Source organism: Notolepis coatsorum, assembly GCF_963971535.1.
Source record: "Notolepis coatsorum genome assembly, chromosome: 7".
Classification (NCBI taxonomy): Eukaryota; Metazoa; Chordata; class Actinopteri; order Aulopiformes; family Paralepididae; genus Notolepis; species Notolepis coatsorum.
In genome coordinates this window covers 115014964-115036238 of record NC_140171.1, presented here as the reverse complement: position 1 = coordinate 115036238, position 21275 = coordinate 115014964, and the positions used below count along the sequence as shown (strand labels likewise).

The 21275-nt window shown below is 43.2% G+C and overlaps 1 protein-coding gene across 1 annotated transcript in view; it reads left to right on the top strand.

Moving 5' to 3' along the window:
* LOC311231385 (rho GDP-dissociation inhibitor 1-like) overlaps positions 1–19928 on the top strand; it is a 60603-nt gene extending 40675 nt beyond the window's left edge. Inside the window, exons 4-6 of the mRNA XM_084317954.1 lie at positions 12126–12202; positions 16710–16773; positions 17798–19928. Coding sequence (XP_084174080.1) covers positions 12126–12202; positions 16710–16773; positions 17798–17991 — 335 coding nt within the window. The 3' untranslated portion in view covers positions 17992–19928. The remainder of the gene's footprint in view (positions 1–12125; positions 12203–16709; positions 16774–17797) is intronic.
* Positions 19929–21275: the final 1347 nt, after the last annotated feature.

Genomic DNA, 21275 nt, shown 5'->3' with positions numbered 1-21275 from the left:
AATAAAGTAAACTCATTCTGCGCCTAGAGGTCGCTGTTTACCGTGTGGTAAGAAGGCCAGCGCTCTGTTCAATGGGGATAATGCCGGTGTTTGCGAATGCTAAAACTATATTAAATATTATAGCTATGGATCTAATAAACACGTCGATTGTCAGTGAGTTTCTTCCGGTCAATAATTTTTTCATACATACATTTCCGTTTTATACCGTGGTGAATATGAGTATAGTTTTAGAGTGATCCTGTCGAATCCCAATAACCCCAGCAAACGGAGCTTCAATGTATTTTCTTAGAAATCGTGCCATTTGTCGCTTGATTTATGATCGTTCTGAAATAAACGCTAGATTATCTGTATTATATTTCATCATACACGCACGGAAGCGGGGGAGGAAAAGTCGCCCCTCCGTGCTTTGGTCTCAGCCAACGGCAGGCACACACACACACAGACACGTTGTGTTCGCTGCGAAAAAAACATCGGATTACCCCATGATTGGTAACATAAGAGTCCTTACCTCACATCAGATGTACTGCAAAAATAATAATCCAATTCCTGATCGCCATTCCAAATATTGATTGCGGTCGTCTTTCCAACGTTTCTCAACCAAAACACATGAATCCACGGTGCTCGAGTCTCCCCAGGCCATGCGTTATAAACGTTAGTCATGCCCGGTGGTTAGTTTACGTTAGTTTAGCTTTGGCTAAACTTCAAATCATTCAGAATGCGGCCGCCAGATTGTTAACCAGAACCAAACACAGAGAACACATTACCCCTGTATTAGCTACATTGGCTACCTGTAAAATACAGGATTGATTTTAAAATTGCGCTCACCACCTACAAGGCTTTAAAGCAGGGCTATTCAACTGGCGGCCCGCGGGCCAGATCCGGCCCGCGGGATGATTCTGACCGGCCCGCCAAAGATTAGATTATAATAAAAAAAATAATTTTTTTTTTTTAATGTTTTTTTTTAATGTTTTTTTTCTTTTTTTTTTTTTACTTTTTTTTTTTTTCATGTCAACGTTAAATTGAGGGAAAACTTTGCAAGTCGATTTGATGAATTTGACATGTCCAGAGAATTGATGCATTTTGTGAGCAACCCATTTGCCAATGTAGCTGCTATTTCCACAAAAGGACAAGAGTTCCTTGCATCACTTCACATTGATGAAGGTCTCCTGCAACTTGAAATAATTGACATGCAAGCATCATCTGCTCTGAAGCAGGCACTTGAGAATGAATCCACCACAACATTTTGGATAAAGTGTATTCATGTCAAGACATTCCCCAAAATAAAAACGCTGGCAATATCTGTGCTAACAATGTTTGGCTCAACATACACCTGTGAATCCAGTTTCTCTCACATGAATGCCATTAAAACAAGCAACCATGCCTCCTTGACAAATGAGCATTTGCATCACTGTTTGCGGGTAGCCCTCACTTCCTATGAACCCTCTTTCTCTGCCATTGCCCAGTCAAAGAAGTGCAATCGCTCTCATTAGATGTGTGTATGTAGGCTAGGCCTGTCTGCCCCCCACCCCCCTGATGTTTGAGAGTTAAGAGTCGACAATAAGTGCTAATAAGATGCTGTGATTTGCTGTTGTTGCACAGAAATTAAGCACTTTTTCATAAGCTCAGCTGCACTATAAATGTGTTTTTTTGTTCAAGTGTTGCTGTTAGAATGTTCAGATGCACAGGAGATGTTGCAGTTGTTGCACAGTCATAAATGAAGCACTTTTTGCAGGAGATGTTGCAGATGTGGCACATAAATGAAGCACTTTTTTGAAAAGTATACTACTTTTGCAATGTAGTTAAAGGGGAACTATCTTATAAATGGCCTTTTTCAGTGTTTAGCATTGTTTCCTAGCTATGTGGACTTATATTAATATGATCTATGTCTCTAATTCTCATATTGGCGCATTCTTCCAATTCTCCTCTCACAATATTCACCCTCACTGAACTGAGTCATCTGAAAATGTGCTGATTTGTGATGTCAGAGAGACACCGCTGCATGATAATCAGCTGAGTTTCCACACAGTTCCCACTGTGGTTGGAGCCCATGAGGCTCAAAACGGCTTAAGATCTTGAGGTAGAAAAATGCTGTTTTTGAGTACTTGATTAGAAATACAAAACAATGAATTAAAAAAAAAAAATACAGAGGTGTTCCATAAACCCACAGGAATTGTGTAAAAGTGCCCAAATAGTGAAAGAAATAGTAAAATAGTTCCCCTTTAAATAAAAGTTGTGAAAATGTGGTTGCGTGTTGTGTCAAGTGTATATTATATTCATAGCACAGGGAGGCGCCGTGGCAGTCCGGCCCCTGGCCCCTTGGGTTTCTGACAATGTGGCCCCCTGAACAATTTAGTTGAATAGCCCTGCTCTAAGGGTGCTGAGTTTATAACCCCTTACTGCCCAAATAGGGCTCTCCGCTCCTCCGACCAACCGGGCTTTTTCAGTCGTAGCACCCAAGCTATGGAATCAGCTACCTTATGAAACCAGGTCTGCTATTAGTGTGGAGTCTTTTAAACAAGGTCTAAAACCCTTCTTATACAGTCAGGCTTTTAATTGATCATGTATGTGGTATAACATGTGTATATGTGATTATATTTTAATTAATTTATTTTGAAGTATTCTACAATCTTGTATGTGATGTAACATGTGTGATTATTCTATTCTGATTAACCTTTTACTGCCTGTAAAGCACTTTGTGATTTTAATCTGGAAAAGCGCTATACAAATAAAATTTACCTTACCTTACCGGAAAGGAAAACCTGGACCGGATTTCTTAGATCGATGAACAGCCCAAGCAGGAGGGATTCCAATGATGTGCAATACCGGCCGGAAGGCGTTATGCGGCGGTATTGGCCTTTTGCGAGCTCAGACCCATTCCCAATGATAACATCAGGCTGGATGGATGAAAAATGTATGGATATAGCGAATAAAAGAAATAACGATTAAAACCCGACTTTTCTCGTGATTGACGCTCAAGCAATGGCGAGTTAACCCGACTTTTTTCGTGATTGGCACTGAAACAGTTATGGAGCCTTCTCATGTTGTCTCTAGAGTTCCTACTCTTAATAAAGCCTGTCTGATCTTCGTTAATAATGAAAGGGAGCTCTTTTTCTAGACGCATGGACAGGATTTTGGAAAGTAATTTTTTATCCGGATTAAGGAGGGCTATAGGCCTATAGGAGGTGCACTTTTCAGGGCATTTTCCTTTTTTAAGGAGGAGACAAATATTGGCCTCCCGTAGGGCCTGGGGTAATACTCCGACCTCAGAGGATTGCCAACAGGGGATCCAAGAGAATATGACTGAACTGAAAATTATAGAATTCGCACCCGAACCCATCCAGGCCCGGAGCCTTACCAGATGGCATACCCTTAAGGGCTACCAGGGCCGCCTCCTTTGTAATTGGGGCATTTAGGAGCAAGTTCTGAGCATCTGACACCTTAGGAAGGTGCAGATTCTCAAAAAAGGAGTGCATGTCAGAGTTGTTCCGTTTGATAGAGTTGGGTGTAAAAAGAGGCAAACTCATTGTTAATAGTTTTGGTATCAAAGGACCTGGCTGACCCCATTTGAGTCAGAAATTAAGGCTATTATTTGGGTATATCAGCCCTCTTCTTCACTAGGTTGGCCAGACATCTGCCTGGTTTATCACCGTGTTCATACATTCTCTGCCTCAGTCTTGGATCAGAAGAGTATTTAGCGCAGTTCTGGTGGCTGTCAACTCTATAAGCAGAGTTGGGGTAGGGCTCGAAACATGTTGTTTTTCAAGGTCGGACAATTTGGATTCAAGGAGTTTGCACTGTTCGTTTTTCTTGCGTCTCTTGGATGCTACATAAGACATAATCAGTCCGTGAGAAAATACCTTGGATGTTTCCCAGAGTAACGAAGGGTTATCTGTAGAATGTGAATTAATTGAGTAGAACATTTAAAATTCTGAGTCGAAGTAGGAGGTGAACCTATCATCCTTGAGGACGGATGGATTGAGTCGCTAACGCCTCGATAGTGCTCTCTCTTCTGACAGGGAATAGACCAAATATATAGGAGCGTGATCAGACAAGACAATACTTCTGATAGTGCAGGACGAGACCAGAAACCGCTTAGAGGAAGGGATAAAAAAAAAAAGTCTATTCTACTGTAGCTCTTATGTGGGCCGCTAAAAAAAGAGAACTTCAATTCTGAGGGACAGAAGGTTCTCCAGACATCCGAGAGTCCAATATCTGTACATAAGATATTGTACAGATATCGTTTGCTTGCCTCGAGGGGGGAGCCAGACTAGGTGGGAGTTTGTCGAGAGACGGTATAAGGTGGCAGTTGAAGTCTCCGCCCACAAAGGCATTTTCAGACGCCAAGCCGGCAAATTCAGTAAATATTTTAGATAGAAAGTCAGGGGAGTAGCCTGGGGGACGGTATACATTCATGAATGTAATTTATTTACCCTTAAGAACCCCTTTGATGATCACATAGCGGCCTTGGCTGTCTATAGAGGAAGTAATGGGTCTGAAGGCGAGATTCTTATTAATCAATATGGCCAGGGGGCTACTGAATGTAGAGTAGTTTGTAGCGAAGGCCTGCCCCACCCAATTTTTTTGGAGTTTAGCAGTGTCATTGGGTCCCATATGGGTCTCTTGTAAAAAAGCAATAGAAACATTCTCCTTCTTTAAAAAGGATAGAATCGCCTTCCTCTTTGATAGCTTCTGGAGACCTCGAACATTCCAGGAGCAGAGCTTAAAGCTTTCAGAATTAGCCATAGTCATAGTATATTAAAGGATATGTATATAGTAGGGCAGACCATCTTTGCCTATTTTCAGTAGTAAAGACATGTGTCCTGAGTAGGGGTGTAACGGTACGTGTATTCATCCCGCGAATTTACGGTACGGCCGTCACGGTGCGGTACGTGCTGCCATACGACGAATACGACCCACAGCGCACACACGCGAGTCGCACATGCAGGCACTCGCGAGGTCCGTGCGAGAACAGCGCGTGTGGCCGGGCACACCGAGTCAGACTTCAGAGCGGCGAAAGTGCACGGAGAAAGGCACATTTACATTGGAACAGCTGCAGGGTCATTACAAATTTACAGTTTTTTTTTTCGTTTTCTTCGCCCAATAACGTTAACCAAATTAAACCAATGGAAAGAAACACACGCGTCGCCATACACACAACGCGCCAACAAACACATCAACATTCTCCCCCGCCGGACTCACAGGCACAGCTCATCAAATAAAAAAAAGAAACATACTTTTCCGGACAGATCATCTGAGCTCCACTTAGGGATGGGTACCTTTCACATTTGAACCGATACGGTACCGGTACCTGTGAATCGATACCGGTACCCAACGGTACCTTTTTTCGGTACTTTAGTCTCAAAAAATTTAATTTACCTACCTCAGTCGTGAAAAAAAATCCAAACTTCAAATAACTACAATTTCGACCGTTTTCGGCTTGCCATTGCTCCGACTGCTTTGTTGTTGAATCAAATCAAATCCTAGGTAAGCATATATTGTGCGTGTGAACGTTGACATGAAAAGAAAAGAAAATTGTAAAGATTTTTTTTTTTTTTGGTATCTCACTTGAATCGATACTCGGTAGTGTTTCGTTTCGGTACCTTATCCCTAGCTCCACTGTGTTTAAATCCAAATAATCCTCTGCCATTGTTGTAATATGGCATCTGTTCTCTAGTATTCAGTCTCGTCGTGAAGTTAAATTCTCTCTAGAAGTGAAACTGAAACTTAGCAAGGATAAGTTGTTAAAGGGGCAGTAGGCAAGTGGATGCCTGAACACAGAATGACACCAGTATCACTGACTACCACGGCAAGCCTATAGAAAATTATTCTATTTAATAATAATAACTCTAATAATTATCATAAATATAATATAAATACATTTATTTTTTAAAGTAAAACTAATTTAAGATATTATAATAATAATAATAAATATTGTTTTTCTGTTGTACCGAACGTGTACCGAACCGTGACCCCAATACCGAACTGTGTACCGAACCGAACTGTGTACCGTTACACCCCTAGTCCTGAGCCATACATAAAACAGACATAAAAAACATATAAAAGTGCGGGACCAGGGATTTCCGGTATGCCGTTAGAGGGCACAGACGCATAAGAAGCAGAGCTCCCGGGCGAAATAAATTTCAACCACTTTAGAATTCAAAGAAAACATTTATCCAAGACAGAATAGATGAGTGGGAGAAAGAAGGGTAGATGAGTGGGAGAAAGAAAGGGAAGGACAGAAAAAAAGGAAAAAAACATTCAATAACTCGAAAAATTAGACGACAGAAGGACCTGACGTCGAAGCTTAAACAAATTGCGACAAGCCGTCAGCGTGCAGCCAAGACTCGAGCTGAGCATGGACCAGGCGAGCATAATTGAAGCGATAAAAGAACTGAAAACCAAATTAAAAGAAGAGCTCAGGAGAGTTAGCGACGAAAAGAGGCGAGAGGTAAACCAGTTGTTTCGAGACATAAAGGATAAGCTTGATAACATTGTATCGGAGATACAGAGCCTAAATCAACGAGTGGAGGAGGTGGAGAGCCGAGTGGAGAAAATGGAGGATTGGATAACGGAGATGTCGAGAAGAGTCTAGAAGAACACCGAGCCGCACAATACAGGCTAGTCGCTCTGGAGTCCAGGGCGAGGAGAAATAACATTTGCATATTTGGGATGGCAGAAGGAACAGAGGGAGACTCTGTTCCAAAGTTCATCGAAAAGTTTTTCAAAGACGAGCTATCGCTCCCACCGGACATAGAATTTAAGCTGCAAGGAGCCCACCGTGCACAGGCCACGAGACCGCCAGAAGGCGCCACGCCGAGACACATCGTTATTGATATCGTTAATTTTCAGGAGTACTTGACCAAGAAGCTGGTGCTGAGAGAAGCATGGAAGAAAGGAAAAGATACAAATGGGTAACAAGACAATTTACTCCGACCATGACTACGCAACTGAAATTGCAAAGAAACGGAGGGAGTACAACTGCATAAAAAAAAGCACTAAAGATAAAAGGAATCCGCTTCCAGACTCCATACTCCAGCATGAGGATCCATTGGGACACCGGAGTTAAGACCTACACGAGCGCAACCGAGGCGCAATTTGCTGCTTTGTCATAGTGCAATTAGACCGCCGTGTCAGGAGAGGGCGCTGTGCAAAAGTTCGTCTGACATTTTAGCGGACTAGCAGGTCGGCAGCAGATGATGACGCACCTGGCCGCAGAGTCGCAGACGCGACCATATCCCATGTGTGTGGCTAGCAGAACGTAGCTGGAAGAGCGTGGCTGATGGATCCATGAGACCCCAGTCCGATAAAATATGTACACACACACACAAAAAAGAAAAAACGCATCACGGAGGCATTAAGCCAAGTCGTGACGAGGCGTAAGTGACACGCATAAAAGTCATAAACAATATCGATAAGCATAGCTTAGAGGAAGTGAAAAAATTATACTACTTTAAAAAAATATATATAATTTACAAAGCTAGCGCTTAGCTCCCCGACACATAGTGGATGTAAAAAAAAAAACATGACATTAAGTCAAAAAGTAAAGCATCCAGGCGACACCTAACAACCATATTTATAAAAACGGAGAAATAGAGTATTACGACGCTCTGCGTATTAGCCATAGCGAAGTGCTAACGGCCCAAAATCAGGCTACTACCGCCTCTTTAAGCCGGGTCTTCAAGAAGTCCACGGCGTCCTCAGGCGATGAAAGATATTTTCTCTCGCCATCCTCGGCCCTGATGATAAGTCTTGCAGGGTACTGAAGAGACGGCTTGAGTCCTTGCTGGTACAGGGGGCCCATGAAGTCTTTGTAGCGGGAATGCTGTTCTACTACTACACATTTGTTCAGACAGGCCTTTGGTCATACATAGGCACTTTTTCTTGTCCTCACTGTTCCTATAGTTTTGTTTTTAATTAGTGACTCATGATTTTATCCAAATAATTGTATTCTACTTTTTATCTGGTTTCACTGTTTTTTTAACACTATGGTCGCCAAAAACGCCTTACCACGTCATTCCCCGCCATGCTCATTCTGCCAAAGACGCCGTACCACGTCTTTGATATCAATATTTCAAAAATCTGTGATCGAAATCATATTTCTCCCCCGGAGACTTGAGATCTACTGTTGATCCCCTCTCAACTCTCCAACGGTTCAAGAGCGCCATCTGGTGGCCGATCGGCGGATCGCCCAGAACAGGAAATGGAAGCTGGTGCTCATTCCAATTCGGTCCGATCACTCGCTAATAGTCCCAGGACTCGAGCGCGACACAATGGATAGTGATCCGTTACCAATAACTCGATAAACATGATTTGGACGTATATACTATTATACAACCTGGAAATGGATAGCATATTTCTACATCCCATAATAGGAATATTTCTGCTCCACGCTCATCGCCCAACGCTACGAGGAAGCTACGGTAAGATTCAGCGTTATTTTTTAACGTGTTCGATATAAACTGCTCTGATGATCATATCACCCACACTAGATGAATCATCTAACGTTGGCCACGGAATTATAAACGACCCCCCCCCCCCCCATCCGGTCAACATCAGATGATAAGTAGTAACTTCTAGAAGCACGTCCATTTGAAATTTTTTATCTCGCGCCGATTGCTATCAAACTGTATACAATCATCAATATAATGCATTTAGGGCTATAAATCACGTTCTGGAGAAAGCTGCAGAAAACGATAAAAACATACTTATACTTTAGACCGTATTTTAGTATGAATATGTGAATGAAAAAGTATAACGTTGCTACACCCTGAACAATAGATACTTGATGTTGAATGGGCCATAGTAATGTCAATTTAGCAATACAATTTAAAAAGTTATAGCCCTGCAAAGAAGGGGAACTTCTCCATAGACAAATAGAGCTGGCGTGGGATGGTTTATTCTGAATATAAGCCTGGCGACCAAAGTGTTAACTGCGGTCTGTTGTTGTTGTCGTTTATTTCTGTTTTTGTTTTGTTGTTTTTTTTATATAAGCTGTAGTGTAAAGCACCCTGTGCATTCGTGCTGTGAAGGGTGCTATATAAATAAGTCATTCATTCATACTTCAGGACAGTAGTCTTCAAAAATTAGGACTGGTTTCCTTCTGTATTCCAGCGTTCCCCTCCTCTTCCGTGCCTCCCAGATCATTTTCTCTTTTACTCGATAACAATGTAAACGAGCAATAACTGCTCTAGGCCTGGAACCGGGTGCTGGTTTGGCAGAAAGGGCCCTGTGACACCGGTCTAATTCGGGTGGCTTAGGGAGGACCTCCTTCCCCAGAATTTCAACCAGTACCTCTGCAAAAAAATCACTGGGCCGGTCGCTATAAACGGACTCATCCACTCCCAATATGTGTATATTTTACCGGCGGCTACGCGACTCGACGTTGGTTAGCTTAGACTTTAGCTTATCGTTGTTTTCTTCTAGCGCCGTACACTTAGCCTCTAGCTCCTCCAACCTGCCAGACCATGTATTTAAGCAGTCTTCCACGGAGATCAACCGCTCGGTATGGTCATTAACCGACGTCCAGAGGCTGTCTAGTTTGGATTCGAGCGAGGCAGCAGACGCTCTGATTTCGTTGGTTAAGGATTGCCTGAGCTCTTCAATTAGCCTAGCAATGGCGATTATATCAGCGGGCCATCATAATAAATAATAATAATGCAGGTCCTCTTTAGAGAGAGGTCTTTATTCGGCATGCAACGACACAACAACATGCAATGGGCGGCACACACACACAGATGAATACACACATGCAATTGTCTCAGGGTCGCCGATGCGATTGAGCTCTGCTCTTAACCCATCCCGTCGTCCTTCCCCCCCAAGGGCTGCCGGGAGCAGACAGGGCGTCAGAGAGGGCCGTGCCCGGGGACCAATCCAAGTGCTCCTGCCCATCTTCGTCAGGGACGCGACAGCGATCTGTTGTGCATGTTTTTCCATTGGGTTTCTCTTATCGGGGGGGGGGGGGGTACCTGGCATCGCGGAAACCTGGTCCCCAAGCGGGAATCGGACTGGACCTTCTTGCTGTGAGGTGACGGGGGTGGACGGTATGGTCTAAAATGTATATCACGGTATAATTTGAAGCATAGACGGTAACGGTATATATCACGGTATCATCGTTTTTGATAATTTTTTTTTTTTTTTTTTATATAATTTTTTTTTTTTATAAAATATATATATTATATAATTAGACTTGTACTTGTATTATCTGCGAGACATCGCCACCACGCAACAAGCTCCACTGTCTGTGTGTACTCTAGTAGCCTCCAGCTACGGCCAGGATTCCCCGGAGCTGCACCTGGACCTATACTCGAGTAGCCTCGAGCAGAGCTACGGCCAGGATTCTCCGGCGCTGCACCTGGACCCTATTATAACGTTAGCAAGCCCTCAGCTCGAATACGCATCGAATCAGTGTTATAAGACATTGATATCAGGAGCTATCCGGCTAAGCCGGATATATAACGTTAATACAACGCCTCAGTGAATTATTTAGTTCAATGGGACATTTCGTTTTGAACGGTGAACTAACTTGCGTTAACGTGAGCTAACGGCTAACAGGTAGCACACACACGTCTCTCTCTACTAGACTTTGTGGAGCGTTTGTTGATGTCAGGAGCTATCGGTAGCTGGCCGACTAGATACCGTTCGGTTAGACAATGCCTCATCATGTATTAAACTAAAAGTGAATAGTTGACTGGGTCATTTTGTAACGGTAGCTAAGCTAACGTTAGCTCAGGGAGACGCCGCCGACAGCTGAGCTCCCGTGTCCCGTCCCACTAGACTACTAGATCCGTGTTTACATGCGTGCGGTAGGGGCTGGCACGCCCACTGCGCGAAGCCTCCTAAATAACTTTTTCCAGTTCGCACATATCTATTATCTATGACTAATTCTATCTATTTTTAGGGGCAAATGCGAGTGAAATAGTCGCGTTGTGGTTACATGACGTCATTGGTATTTTAGAGCTGCACTACCGGTTTAGACGGTATAGTCAAAATCCATACCGTAGAGCAAATTCATACCGTTTATACCGTATACCGTTTATACCGTCCACCCCTAGGTGACAGTGTTAACCACTACACCACCGTGCCGCTAATCCTTCTTGGATTCATTTCTCAGTGTTCTCGACGCCATTATGGTTCTTGCAGCCAAAATAAATAGGTAGAAACATAAAGAAGGTATACAAATAAGGTTTAACGAGTTGAAAATATAAAAAGAGGCTTTTAGGACTAAATATAAAAATATGGGAGTCACATTGTGGCGAAGAGCGACTATTCCATCCTTGACCCGGAACCGGAACTCCTACTTTGTGGAAGGTTGTCTGCAGCACCGGCGCAGGCCAGCGAGCCTCCCAGCAGAGCCGCGGCGCACCTCTCGGAGGACGCATGTGGTGTGTGTGAGGTCGACGCGCTGTGATTGGCCCACTTGTCTCGAGGCACACATTTCCGCGTTTACCTCGCTCTCGGTGTGGACCTGTAAATTATCAACCCGCATGACCCCCGCGGATAAAGAACCTACGTGGAAGTCTTAACTTGAGCTTTAGCCAGAAATCCCTTCAACAAGCATCATGTTATTTACTATATACACAATGACCTGGACCTGCAGTATGCTGTCGATCTTCTAACAAATCTCAATACTGCAGGGGCTTGGCTGATTGTGAACCTATCCACCAAGTTTGAGCCAAATTGGATAAGAAATGTGACGAGATAAGATGGGACACGCACACACACACGCACCCGCACAGACGAGAGTGATTACATTACCCCCTTACATGTCCCCGGCTGTACTGAAACGGCTGTTTTAGAGGCCTGGGCCTGTTTCATTGTGTCCCTGTGTCATTATTGCCTTAAGATGACTGTCATCTTAAGGCAATAATGACACAGGGACACAATGATGATGAGAGCTGTAAATCTAAAGGTTGGCAAATAGGTGATTTCCTATTGTGAGTGTAAAGAGAGAGAGAGAGGTAATGAGCCACTTGGACGACATGGTGATAACGACCCCCACTGTGATGCTGACGAGACAATGAGAGAAGGGCTCACAGCTGTGTGGGTGGGTGGGGAGGAATAGGAGAAAGCCTTTGCGCTGATGTCTTGTGTGATTTGTTCTTTCCCTTGTTTTTTTTTCTAAACAGGAGACCTGGAGGCTTACAAGAAGCAGTCCTTCATCCTGAAGGAGGGAGTTGAATACAGAATAAAGATCAGCTTCAAGGTGAGTGCGTCTCATCACGGCGTCAGAGGAGCGGCCTCGCATCTAGACGGCCGAGGGTTAACAGGCTTAAGTCCAAGACCCTCACAAAGGGGTCTGCTGTGCAGAGTCAGGAACAGTACAGATGCTGGACCGGTTGTCCTCCTCACTCACAGGATACTTAGTGCAGTGAGAAATCAACACGTTGCAGCACTTTGGCCTTTTGTCTGCGTCAACATCTTAACACATCCTGCGCCAAAAACGTCGTACAAGGTGTTTCAAGTTCATGCTAATTCTGCCAATCCATCGGCAACAAACGGCATTTGATAATCTATATATGCGTTTATGCCTATCTCACGTTCTAGGAATTACTGCAGAAAACGATAAAAACATATTTATATTCTAGACTGTATTTTCGTATGAATGTATGGATGAAAAAGTAAAACGTTCCTACATCCTGAACGATAGATAATCGATGTTGAATGGGCCATAGTAATGTCAATTTAGCAATACAATTTAAAAAGTTATAGCCTTGCAAAGAAGGTGAACATCTCCATAGACTTGCAGTGTACCTCTCATGCTGGGACATAATTGGACCCCTATTACTTAATATGATTTTATACTCAGTCAAGGAGGGGAACTTTCATAAGAACGACAATATTGCACTCATAACAGTCCTTCTTAAAAAAGACAAAGACCCCACCGAGTGCGGTAGTTACAGATCCTTAAGCCTACTCGGAACCGATATCAAACTGTTCTCTAAGGTATTAGCCATCAGACTTCAAAAGCATATGACGTCTTTAGTTCATCCGGATCAAACTGGCTTAATAAGAGGCCGCTTGATCACTGATAACATAAGACGACTACTATACGTACTAGATGCCAGCAAGGACGACACCACAACTAAGGCGATGCTGTCTCTGGATGCAATGAAAGCTTTTGATAGGTTGGAATGGTCGTATCTATGGGCAGTATTAGAAAGGATGGGGTTAGGAAAAGGATTCATTGATATGATTAAAGTATTATACAAAGACCCATCGGCCATGATTACAACAGGTATAATCACCTCCGAAATCTTTCCGGTATCACGCTCTTCTATACAGGGTTGCCCTCTTAGTCCCGGACTATTCGATTTATCACTAGAACCTTTAGCACAATATATAAGACAATCCCAACTCATAGAACCAATCGTAATCAAGGGCACACAACACAAAATTAGTTTATATGCGGACGACGTAATACTGTTCATGCAAAACCCTAACACCGCAATGCCTCATCTTCTCAAGTTGATTGATGAATTTGGCGACCTATCAGGATTTAAGATAAATTGGCCAAAGTCGGCTTTCCTTTCACTGAACGCCCCTGCAAAAAATACACGTCTTCCAGAAGAAATACCAATGGTTAAACACTTTAGATGTTTGGGAGTTGAAGTATTCCCTACCATAAGACAAACGGTGAAACACAATTACATAGAAATCCAAAATAAAATCAAATACGACTTTGACAGGTGGTCAAAACTTAAAAACTCAGTACAGGCACGGGTTTCAATAGTTAAGATGGATGTCCTACCTAGAATCAACTTCATCAGCTCAATGCTACCGTTACCCCCTCCAGATGGTTACTGGAAAAAATTACTCTTCCGCATACAAATTTATTTGGAATAACAAACCACCACGCATAAAAAGATCCACCGCACAGAGAAACAAAGCCGACGGAGGTATGGCATTTCCAAATCTTTTCCACTATTTTAAGGCGTACACTTTAAGACCACTGACAACCTGGTTTGAACCCCAAGCATCAGTATCATGGAGACATTTAGAAGTAAATATAGTAGCACCACATAGACTGCAGGACATAGTATACACCAAAGTATCAATTAAGCAATGCGAACTGAAATTTGGCCCCATAATTACTCATGCGATCCGGATATGGCGTGAAACACAAAAAAAATATTCGAACCCACATAAATGGCATAAGCATACTCCCTTATTCAATAACATTGCACTCCTGATTGGAAAACGACCTATAAGATTCCCTAGATGGGAAAAGCAAGGCATACATACATTAGGAGATGTTTTCAACAAACAGGGTATTTGTAGTTATGATGAAATACACAAAAAAAATTATCTCACCGGCTCCACATATTATTTTTACGCACAGTTATTGTTATGTTTGAAGGCTCACGGTGTTCCATTAAGGATACCAATTGTACACCACAGATACCACAAATTCTTCTATGAAAGAGAGACATCGAGAGGTTTTGTATCAGATTTATATCATCAATTACTAACGTCCTCGTATGAAACCCTCCACCTAGACTCAGTCTGGAGGAGGGATATACCAGACCTGGAAAAAGATTTTGATTGGCAAGAAGCCTGGGCAAATGTTCGAATTGCATCAAGGAACCCGGACCATCAACAAATCAATCTTAACTATATTCATAGGACATACTTGACTCCTATAAGACTGAACAGAATGGGTCTTAAACAAGACTCCAAATGCTCCTTATGTACAAATGGGGACGAGGGGACATTAATGCACATGTACTGGGACTGCCCACCAGTTAAGATATTCTGGAAAGAAGTGACCCAGCAATTATCAAATCTCTTAACTCTGAATATACCTGTACACCCCTCTGTATTACAGCTGAATGATGTTTTTGAGTGTGCAGTATCTATACAGCTAAATAGATTGGTTTTATCTGGTATCACAGTGGCTAAAAAGCTGATGGCATCACGATGGTTTCAACCTGAAAAAATTTGCCGGAAGGTCTGGATTCTTACATATCTCGATGTGATTTATCTAGAAATATCTACAGCAAGAATTGTGGGTCTCAATGAATCCAAAATGTCAATGTGGTTAGAAGTGGTGGAGAGAATAAAAGCTAGCATATAATGGTAGGGTCTGGTTAGGAGCGAATGATAATGGATGGATTATCCATTGGGGGGTCCAGGGGGGGGGGGGGGGGGGGGTGCGAGCAAGAGCATATGTGTGTAGGGTAATAGATAGCAGGTATTAGGGGTATATCTTGTATAGGACATTTATCTAAATGGTGATTTCAATGGATGTGCACTGTTAATTAACACTTTGAGTGCCGGGACACGTCTTTTCACGTCTTTGCTGGCCATGCTAAAGTTGCCGGGGGACGCTGTACAGCGTCCTTATATCAATATTTCAAAAATCTGCGATCGGATTCATAATGTCCCTCCGCTGGCCTGAGATCCACCAGGACCCACTGAGCTCTCTGGCGGTTCAGGAGCGCCATCTGGTGGCCGATCGGCGCAATCGCCAAAACAGGATGTTGAATAGAGGTTGTCATGACGACCGTAGTACTTCCGGGCGCTCGCTATGGTTCATGGGACTCTGGCTCGTCACGCTACACGGTGATCGATTGGCAATAACTCGATAAACAACATGATTTGGACGTATATACCATTATACAAGCTGGAGATGGACCGGGTAAAAATATATCCCATAATGATAAAATTTCTACTCGACGATGATCGCCCAACGGCGCGCGGAGACTGGGGTGAGTTTCAGCGTGTAACGTTACCGTCTTAGATACTAACTGCTATTATCAACATTTGACCCACATTAGATGATTGGTATAACGCTGCCCACGGAATTATAAACACCCCCTCGCCCATCCGGTCAACATCAGATGACGTGTAGTAACTTCTAGAAGTACGTCTAGTTGGAATTTTTTATATCGCGCTGATTGCCATCAAACTGTATTTCATCATCAATATAATGCATTTGGGGCTATATATCACGTTCTGGAGAAAGCTGCAGAAAGAGATGAAAACATACTTATACATTAGACCATACTTTACTATGAATATGTGAATGAAAAAGTTTAACGTTGCTACACAATGAACAATACATATAGGACTTTGAATGGGCCCTAATAATGGCAATGTAGCAATAGAATTTAAAAAGTTATAGCCCTGCAAAGAAGGGGACTTTCTCCATAGACAAATAGCGCTGGCAATCTATGGTATATCATGAATTTAACCTTAGGCAACCAAAGTGTTAATGCTTGTATATCTAATCTTGTGTTGTCATGTTTGTTTATGTGTTTGTTTAAAAAAGAATAATAATAAAAAAAAAAAACAAAAAAAAAATACTTACAGTGCTGGCAGAGAATGGTATAAGATGCTCAAATTGCGTGGCAGGGAATGTGTTAAGTGGCCGTGAGAGGAACGCTGGCGAGAGCCGAGTGCTGAGATGTGGACATTTCTTGCAGTGGAAGGAAGTGTCTAATATATTTTTGTGAGTAAGGACAATACGTTCATCTGTAATCTCCCATCAACCACCTGACTCAATCAAGAAGAAAATGCTGATGACCTGGGGTGTTGTAGATCTGCTGATGACCTGGGGTGTTGTAGATCTGCTGATGACCTGGGGTGTTGTAGATGACCTGGGGTGTTGTAGATCTGCTGATGACCTGGGGTGTTGTAGATGACCTGGGATGTTGTAGATGCCCTGGGGTGTTGTAGATGTGACTATAACAACCGTGATGTTCCCTCAGGTGAACAAGGAGATCGTCTCGGGGCTGAAGTATGTGCAGCAAACCTTCAGGAAAGGAGTGAGAAGTGAGCAAACGTTTTCAATTTTGTCTGGAGCGAATATCATACCGACGACACAAACACTGCTCATTCATATCATTCTTAGAAGATAATATGTAGGGTTTTCTACCTTGATGAACATTTTCATTTAGTTAAAGGTACTACGGTGCTCTGAACCAGCGAGTGGAGCTCCAGGGGGAGTTATAGACAAACTACAACTTTAGGAGATGTGTGTTTCTCTTCTTTGGGGTTACGGTTATAGAGTATATAAGGCATGTGAACAGGTTCATAATGGAGCTCTTAGATTATCTAATTCTCACATTTTCCACAATCCTAGCCATTGAAGGCAATATGGGATGGGAACCCTGTGAAGTATGTTGGGCAGTATGCATGAGTAGATTGTGGAATATATTTTTGAGTTGGAGCAGTAGTAGACTGATGGTAGACTATGTGAGAGACTTTTTGTGTGGGATCTGCAGATGTTGGGCAGGACATATTGACCTATTATTTTCAAGTTAATATTGGCGTGATTAAAGAGGCTGTTTTCCAGCAGTTTAAAGAGAACTTATGGTTTGATAACAAAATGTGTTCAGTACTGACAATTGTGTGAAATATAACCTGCCCAAGAGGAAAATATATTTGTGTGCCCAGATAAGGTCTGGAAATGTGGAAACTGGACGCGTTATGTTGGCACTGAAGAACGGGATAGGCTTTGTCTTTTATGTGCTTTTTGTTTTTGTCATTTTAGTTTTATACTGCCCTCTGTATCCTGTTCAGAGAAAGGGTCTGTTTGATCAGATACATAATGAAGATCTTGATTATTTATCAAAAGACAAGTTTATTTGAGAAGGAAACATTTGCCTTAGATTATTTAGATAAAGATTGAACACTAAGAAAACACATGTTGTATAAGTGAAGGTTCTGTATTATTCTGCTTACTTCAAGTCTGTATTATTATTATTATTATTATTATTATTATTATTATTATTATTATTATTATAATATAAACCAAACACCTGACCGCTGTCTTCCTCCTCTCCCCCGGCGACAGTCGACAAGACGGACTACATGGTCGGCAGCTACGGGCCCCGGCCTGCCGAGTACGACTTCCTGACCCCTCTGGAGGAGGCCCCCAAGGGCCTGCTGGCCCGCGGCACCTACAACATCAAGTCAAAGTTCACTGACGACGACAAGCACGACCACCTCTCCTGGGAGTGGAACCTCAACATCAAGAAAGACTGGTGAAAAACAAAGAGGCCTTTGGGGGGAAAACACCAAGCCCTCAGACCACACCCCCCCCCCCCTCGTTGCCCCACCTCTCCCCCATCCCCACCATTTCTGCCTTTTTTCTTTTCTTCATGCATTCCATCCTCATGCCTTAGTTCCCACCTCATTGTTTCCCGCCTTCCCACGTCTCTGTGCATCAGCAGTAGCATCAGTAGCAGCATCATTAGCACTTAGCAGCAGCAGTAGCATCATTAGCACTTAGTAGCAGTAGCAGCAGCTCTCCTCCCTGCCTCCACCTACACATGGGCTTGTGGAGGAGCCTCTGTACATTAGTCGCCGACGCCCCCCCGTGCAATTAGCTGTTGCGTTACGACCCGCCTCCCGTACCCCACCCGGTTTATTTCCTTTTTCACGGTTTGTGCTGCTTGAAGAGATTAACCCGCCTTCCACCAACCCCAAAATGGTGTCTTCCTCAAGAAGTACATATGGAAAAGCAACTGTACATTCTTTGGTTTTGCCTTTTTATATAATTGTATTAATGGTTGTGTAATGTGACTGTATACACATCACTGTTAATATTAATCAGCTTTTTTTGTCTATTCCTGAGTCCACCATGTCCATTCCTTTGCTCACCTACTCGCTCGTCTTTTTGATATTTTTACCGAAACCTGCCTTGTGAAATAATTGATTCAGAGCCGCTCTGTGGCTCCGCCCCCTCCCGACTAAACCGACTCCTCTCCCGACCCGGGATCCAAAGAGGACGAGGGAGTGTAAGTGAGATGTAACAATGACAAAAGCAAGGGGGCGGAAAAGCCTCCCTAGCTGCCTTATGTATTGAACGAACGACGCCGACAAACCAATTCACCGATACTGAGCTTGGTCTGTTTCAGCCGTTAGGGATAGAGAGAGTCGTAAGGACATATATAGTATAATCAGGGGCTTCCGCCTGCTACAGACCCAGTGACCATCCTTAGCCCCCTGTGGCAGACTGCTTGTTTAGGCTACTCATACACTGCTATGTGCACAAACTCACTGCCCCCTCTAAAAGAAAAACCCAACTAATCATTTCTCATAAACTCAAGGGACAATGTTAGAATGAAGAAACACTAGTTTTCTTCACGCTTATTTAAATTGGTATCGATAACTCTCGGCACTGTGTTCCTTTCAGCCACGAGGCCTTATTTTTGCTGACTGTGGTCACGTGAAAAAAAAAATATATCAAATGTAACTTATTATTTTCATTGCCTTAATGTACATCATCGTCCCCATGACCCAGACTCCCCTTTCCGAACCCCCACTCTGCCTGCTGTGGAGAAGTGAGAGGCGATAAGGACTAACTAGACCCAGAAGAAGCACAGGAGTAGGCCTCCTCCTTAGCCTGCTGTGGAGAAGTGAGATGCGATGAGGACTAGACCCAGAGAAGGCACAGGAGTAGGCCTCCTCTTTAGCCTGCTGTGGAGAAGTGAGAGGCGATGAGGACTAGACCCAGAGAAAGCACAGGAGTAGGCCAGGCCAAGCACCGCCTGCTGCTGGAGACCTCGGTGGTGTTTGGCCTAGGGGAACAGAAGTGTGTAGCACGTAGGGAATTTAGACAAACTGCAGTCGCCTCTGGCCAAGCCCTCCGCCTTTACCCAGTGACGCTACACAAAAAAAATAATCATCATGTTACGTCAAATGAAAAGGAAGTTTGCACAGAGCAGGTGACATGACCAGAAATGCATGCTCAATACTGTATGTGAAACAGGAAAGGGATTTAAAATTGAAATCTAATTGACCTGAAAGTGAAAATGAATTGTACTTGTACCAGAGCATATGGATGTAAAAACGTGTTGATCGTAATGCTGTTCCATACATTCCTTGTCATTGTACAGTTTCTATGGATAGGCTGGCATGCTGGTGGGGTTGTATATTGATCATCGTTTGTGATTGCTCTCCTCGGTCAATAAAAGATTTTTGCTCAACTTTGCCTGCAACCTTTTGTGACGTAACTATTCACCTGATGAGTGTGTGACGGTAAAAGGTCACTGAATATGAACGCGGTATGTGTGAAACACCTGACAAATAAAGGCCTCCTCTTTGAGGTACATCATACTAAGTCAACTTGATGTTCTCGGGTGCGTTTACACTTAAATAAGCCCTCAGGTTTTTGTCGGGTCCTTTTTAATGAGTGGAGATACTAGTTCTTTTAACAAGTGACAAATATTAAACACAAAATGAACACGTGGGTGACGCATCAACCAACTCGACATACAATCAGTGGGTCCAACACAGCTAATGTAGAGTCAGGAAGTGACACTACACAAAGCCACTTGTGTCCCATAAAGAAACGTGTGTCCCTTGGAAAGCCATCCTGAAAGCTCTGGAGTGAGTCGGGACAGTGACATAGTTGGAGCTTGTTTAGAGGACAAACCTGTAAATGTCACTTTTAAGTGAGTCGTCAAACCTTTCAATTAGCTGTTAACACTTTGGATGCCATGCGTGTTCGAATCCAGCTCTCCACATTGTTTTTCAGTTTGGCTGGTCGTCCGCAGTAATACACATTGGCCGTATTACGGGGAGGGAAAACTGAAGGGTGGGGATCGAACGTTGTGAACAAGCGACTCCTACAAGTCGGTTGGTGCGCCTGCGCAGTAGAATCAGGAAGTGTCGGGGGCAGCGTGAGCCTCCCACGCGTTACTCCTCGACACTGAGAGATCGAGCTGCGCAGGTGAAAAGATGCGACTGCTGTTACCTCAAGTACCGGAGGGGACTTGTGCTATGTATGACTTAGTCCACATTGCAGCCGGCTTGTGGGAGGCAAGAAACAGCGTTCGTGACAGGGGAGGGTTGAATTGGATGATACGAAATTGGGATGGGAGAAAATATGGAAAAATGGGAGAAAAAATGGATCAAAAAAAAAAAACACTTTGGATGCCACTAGTTAACATGGTAAAACGTGGTTAAATGCCAGCACCCACTTCAATGATAGCATTGTGAACGCATAATCTCTGTCTTAAATTATGGCTATGTGTCTAATCTGCCCGTCGTTTATCAATGACTTGTTTGCAGTCAACATTGTCGAAACGGATTGTTTTTTTAATCGGTTCATTTCGGTTTTATAGCATTTTGAAAAGCCCTAGTTTTTCAGGAAAATATATAGATTCCGTGATAAACGGCATTTACTGGAATATTCTGGCATACACAAAAACGTCATTTTTCGGCCTATTTATGAATCGTTTTCAAATAAACGCTAGATTATCGATAGTATGTGTACTTATGCACGCTAGGGAAGCGGGCTGAAAAATCGATTCTCTTATTTCCTG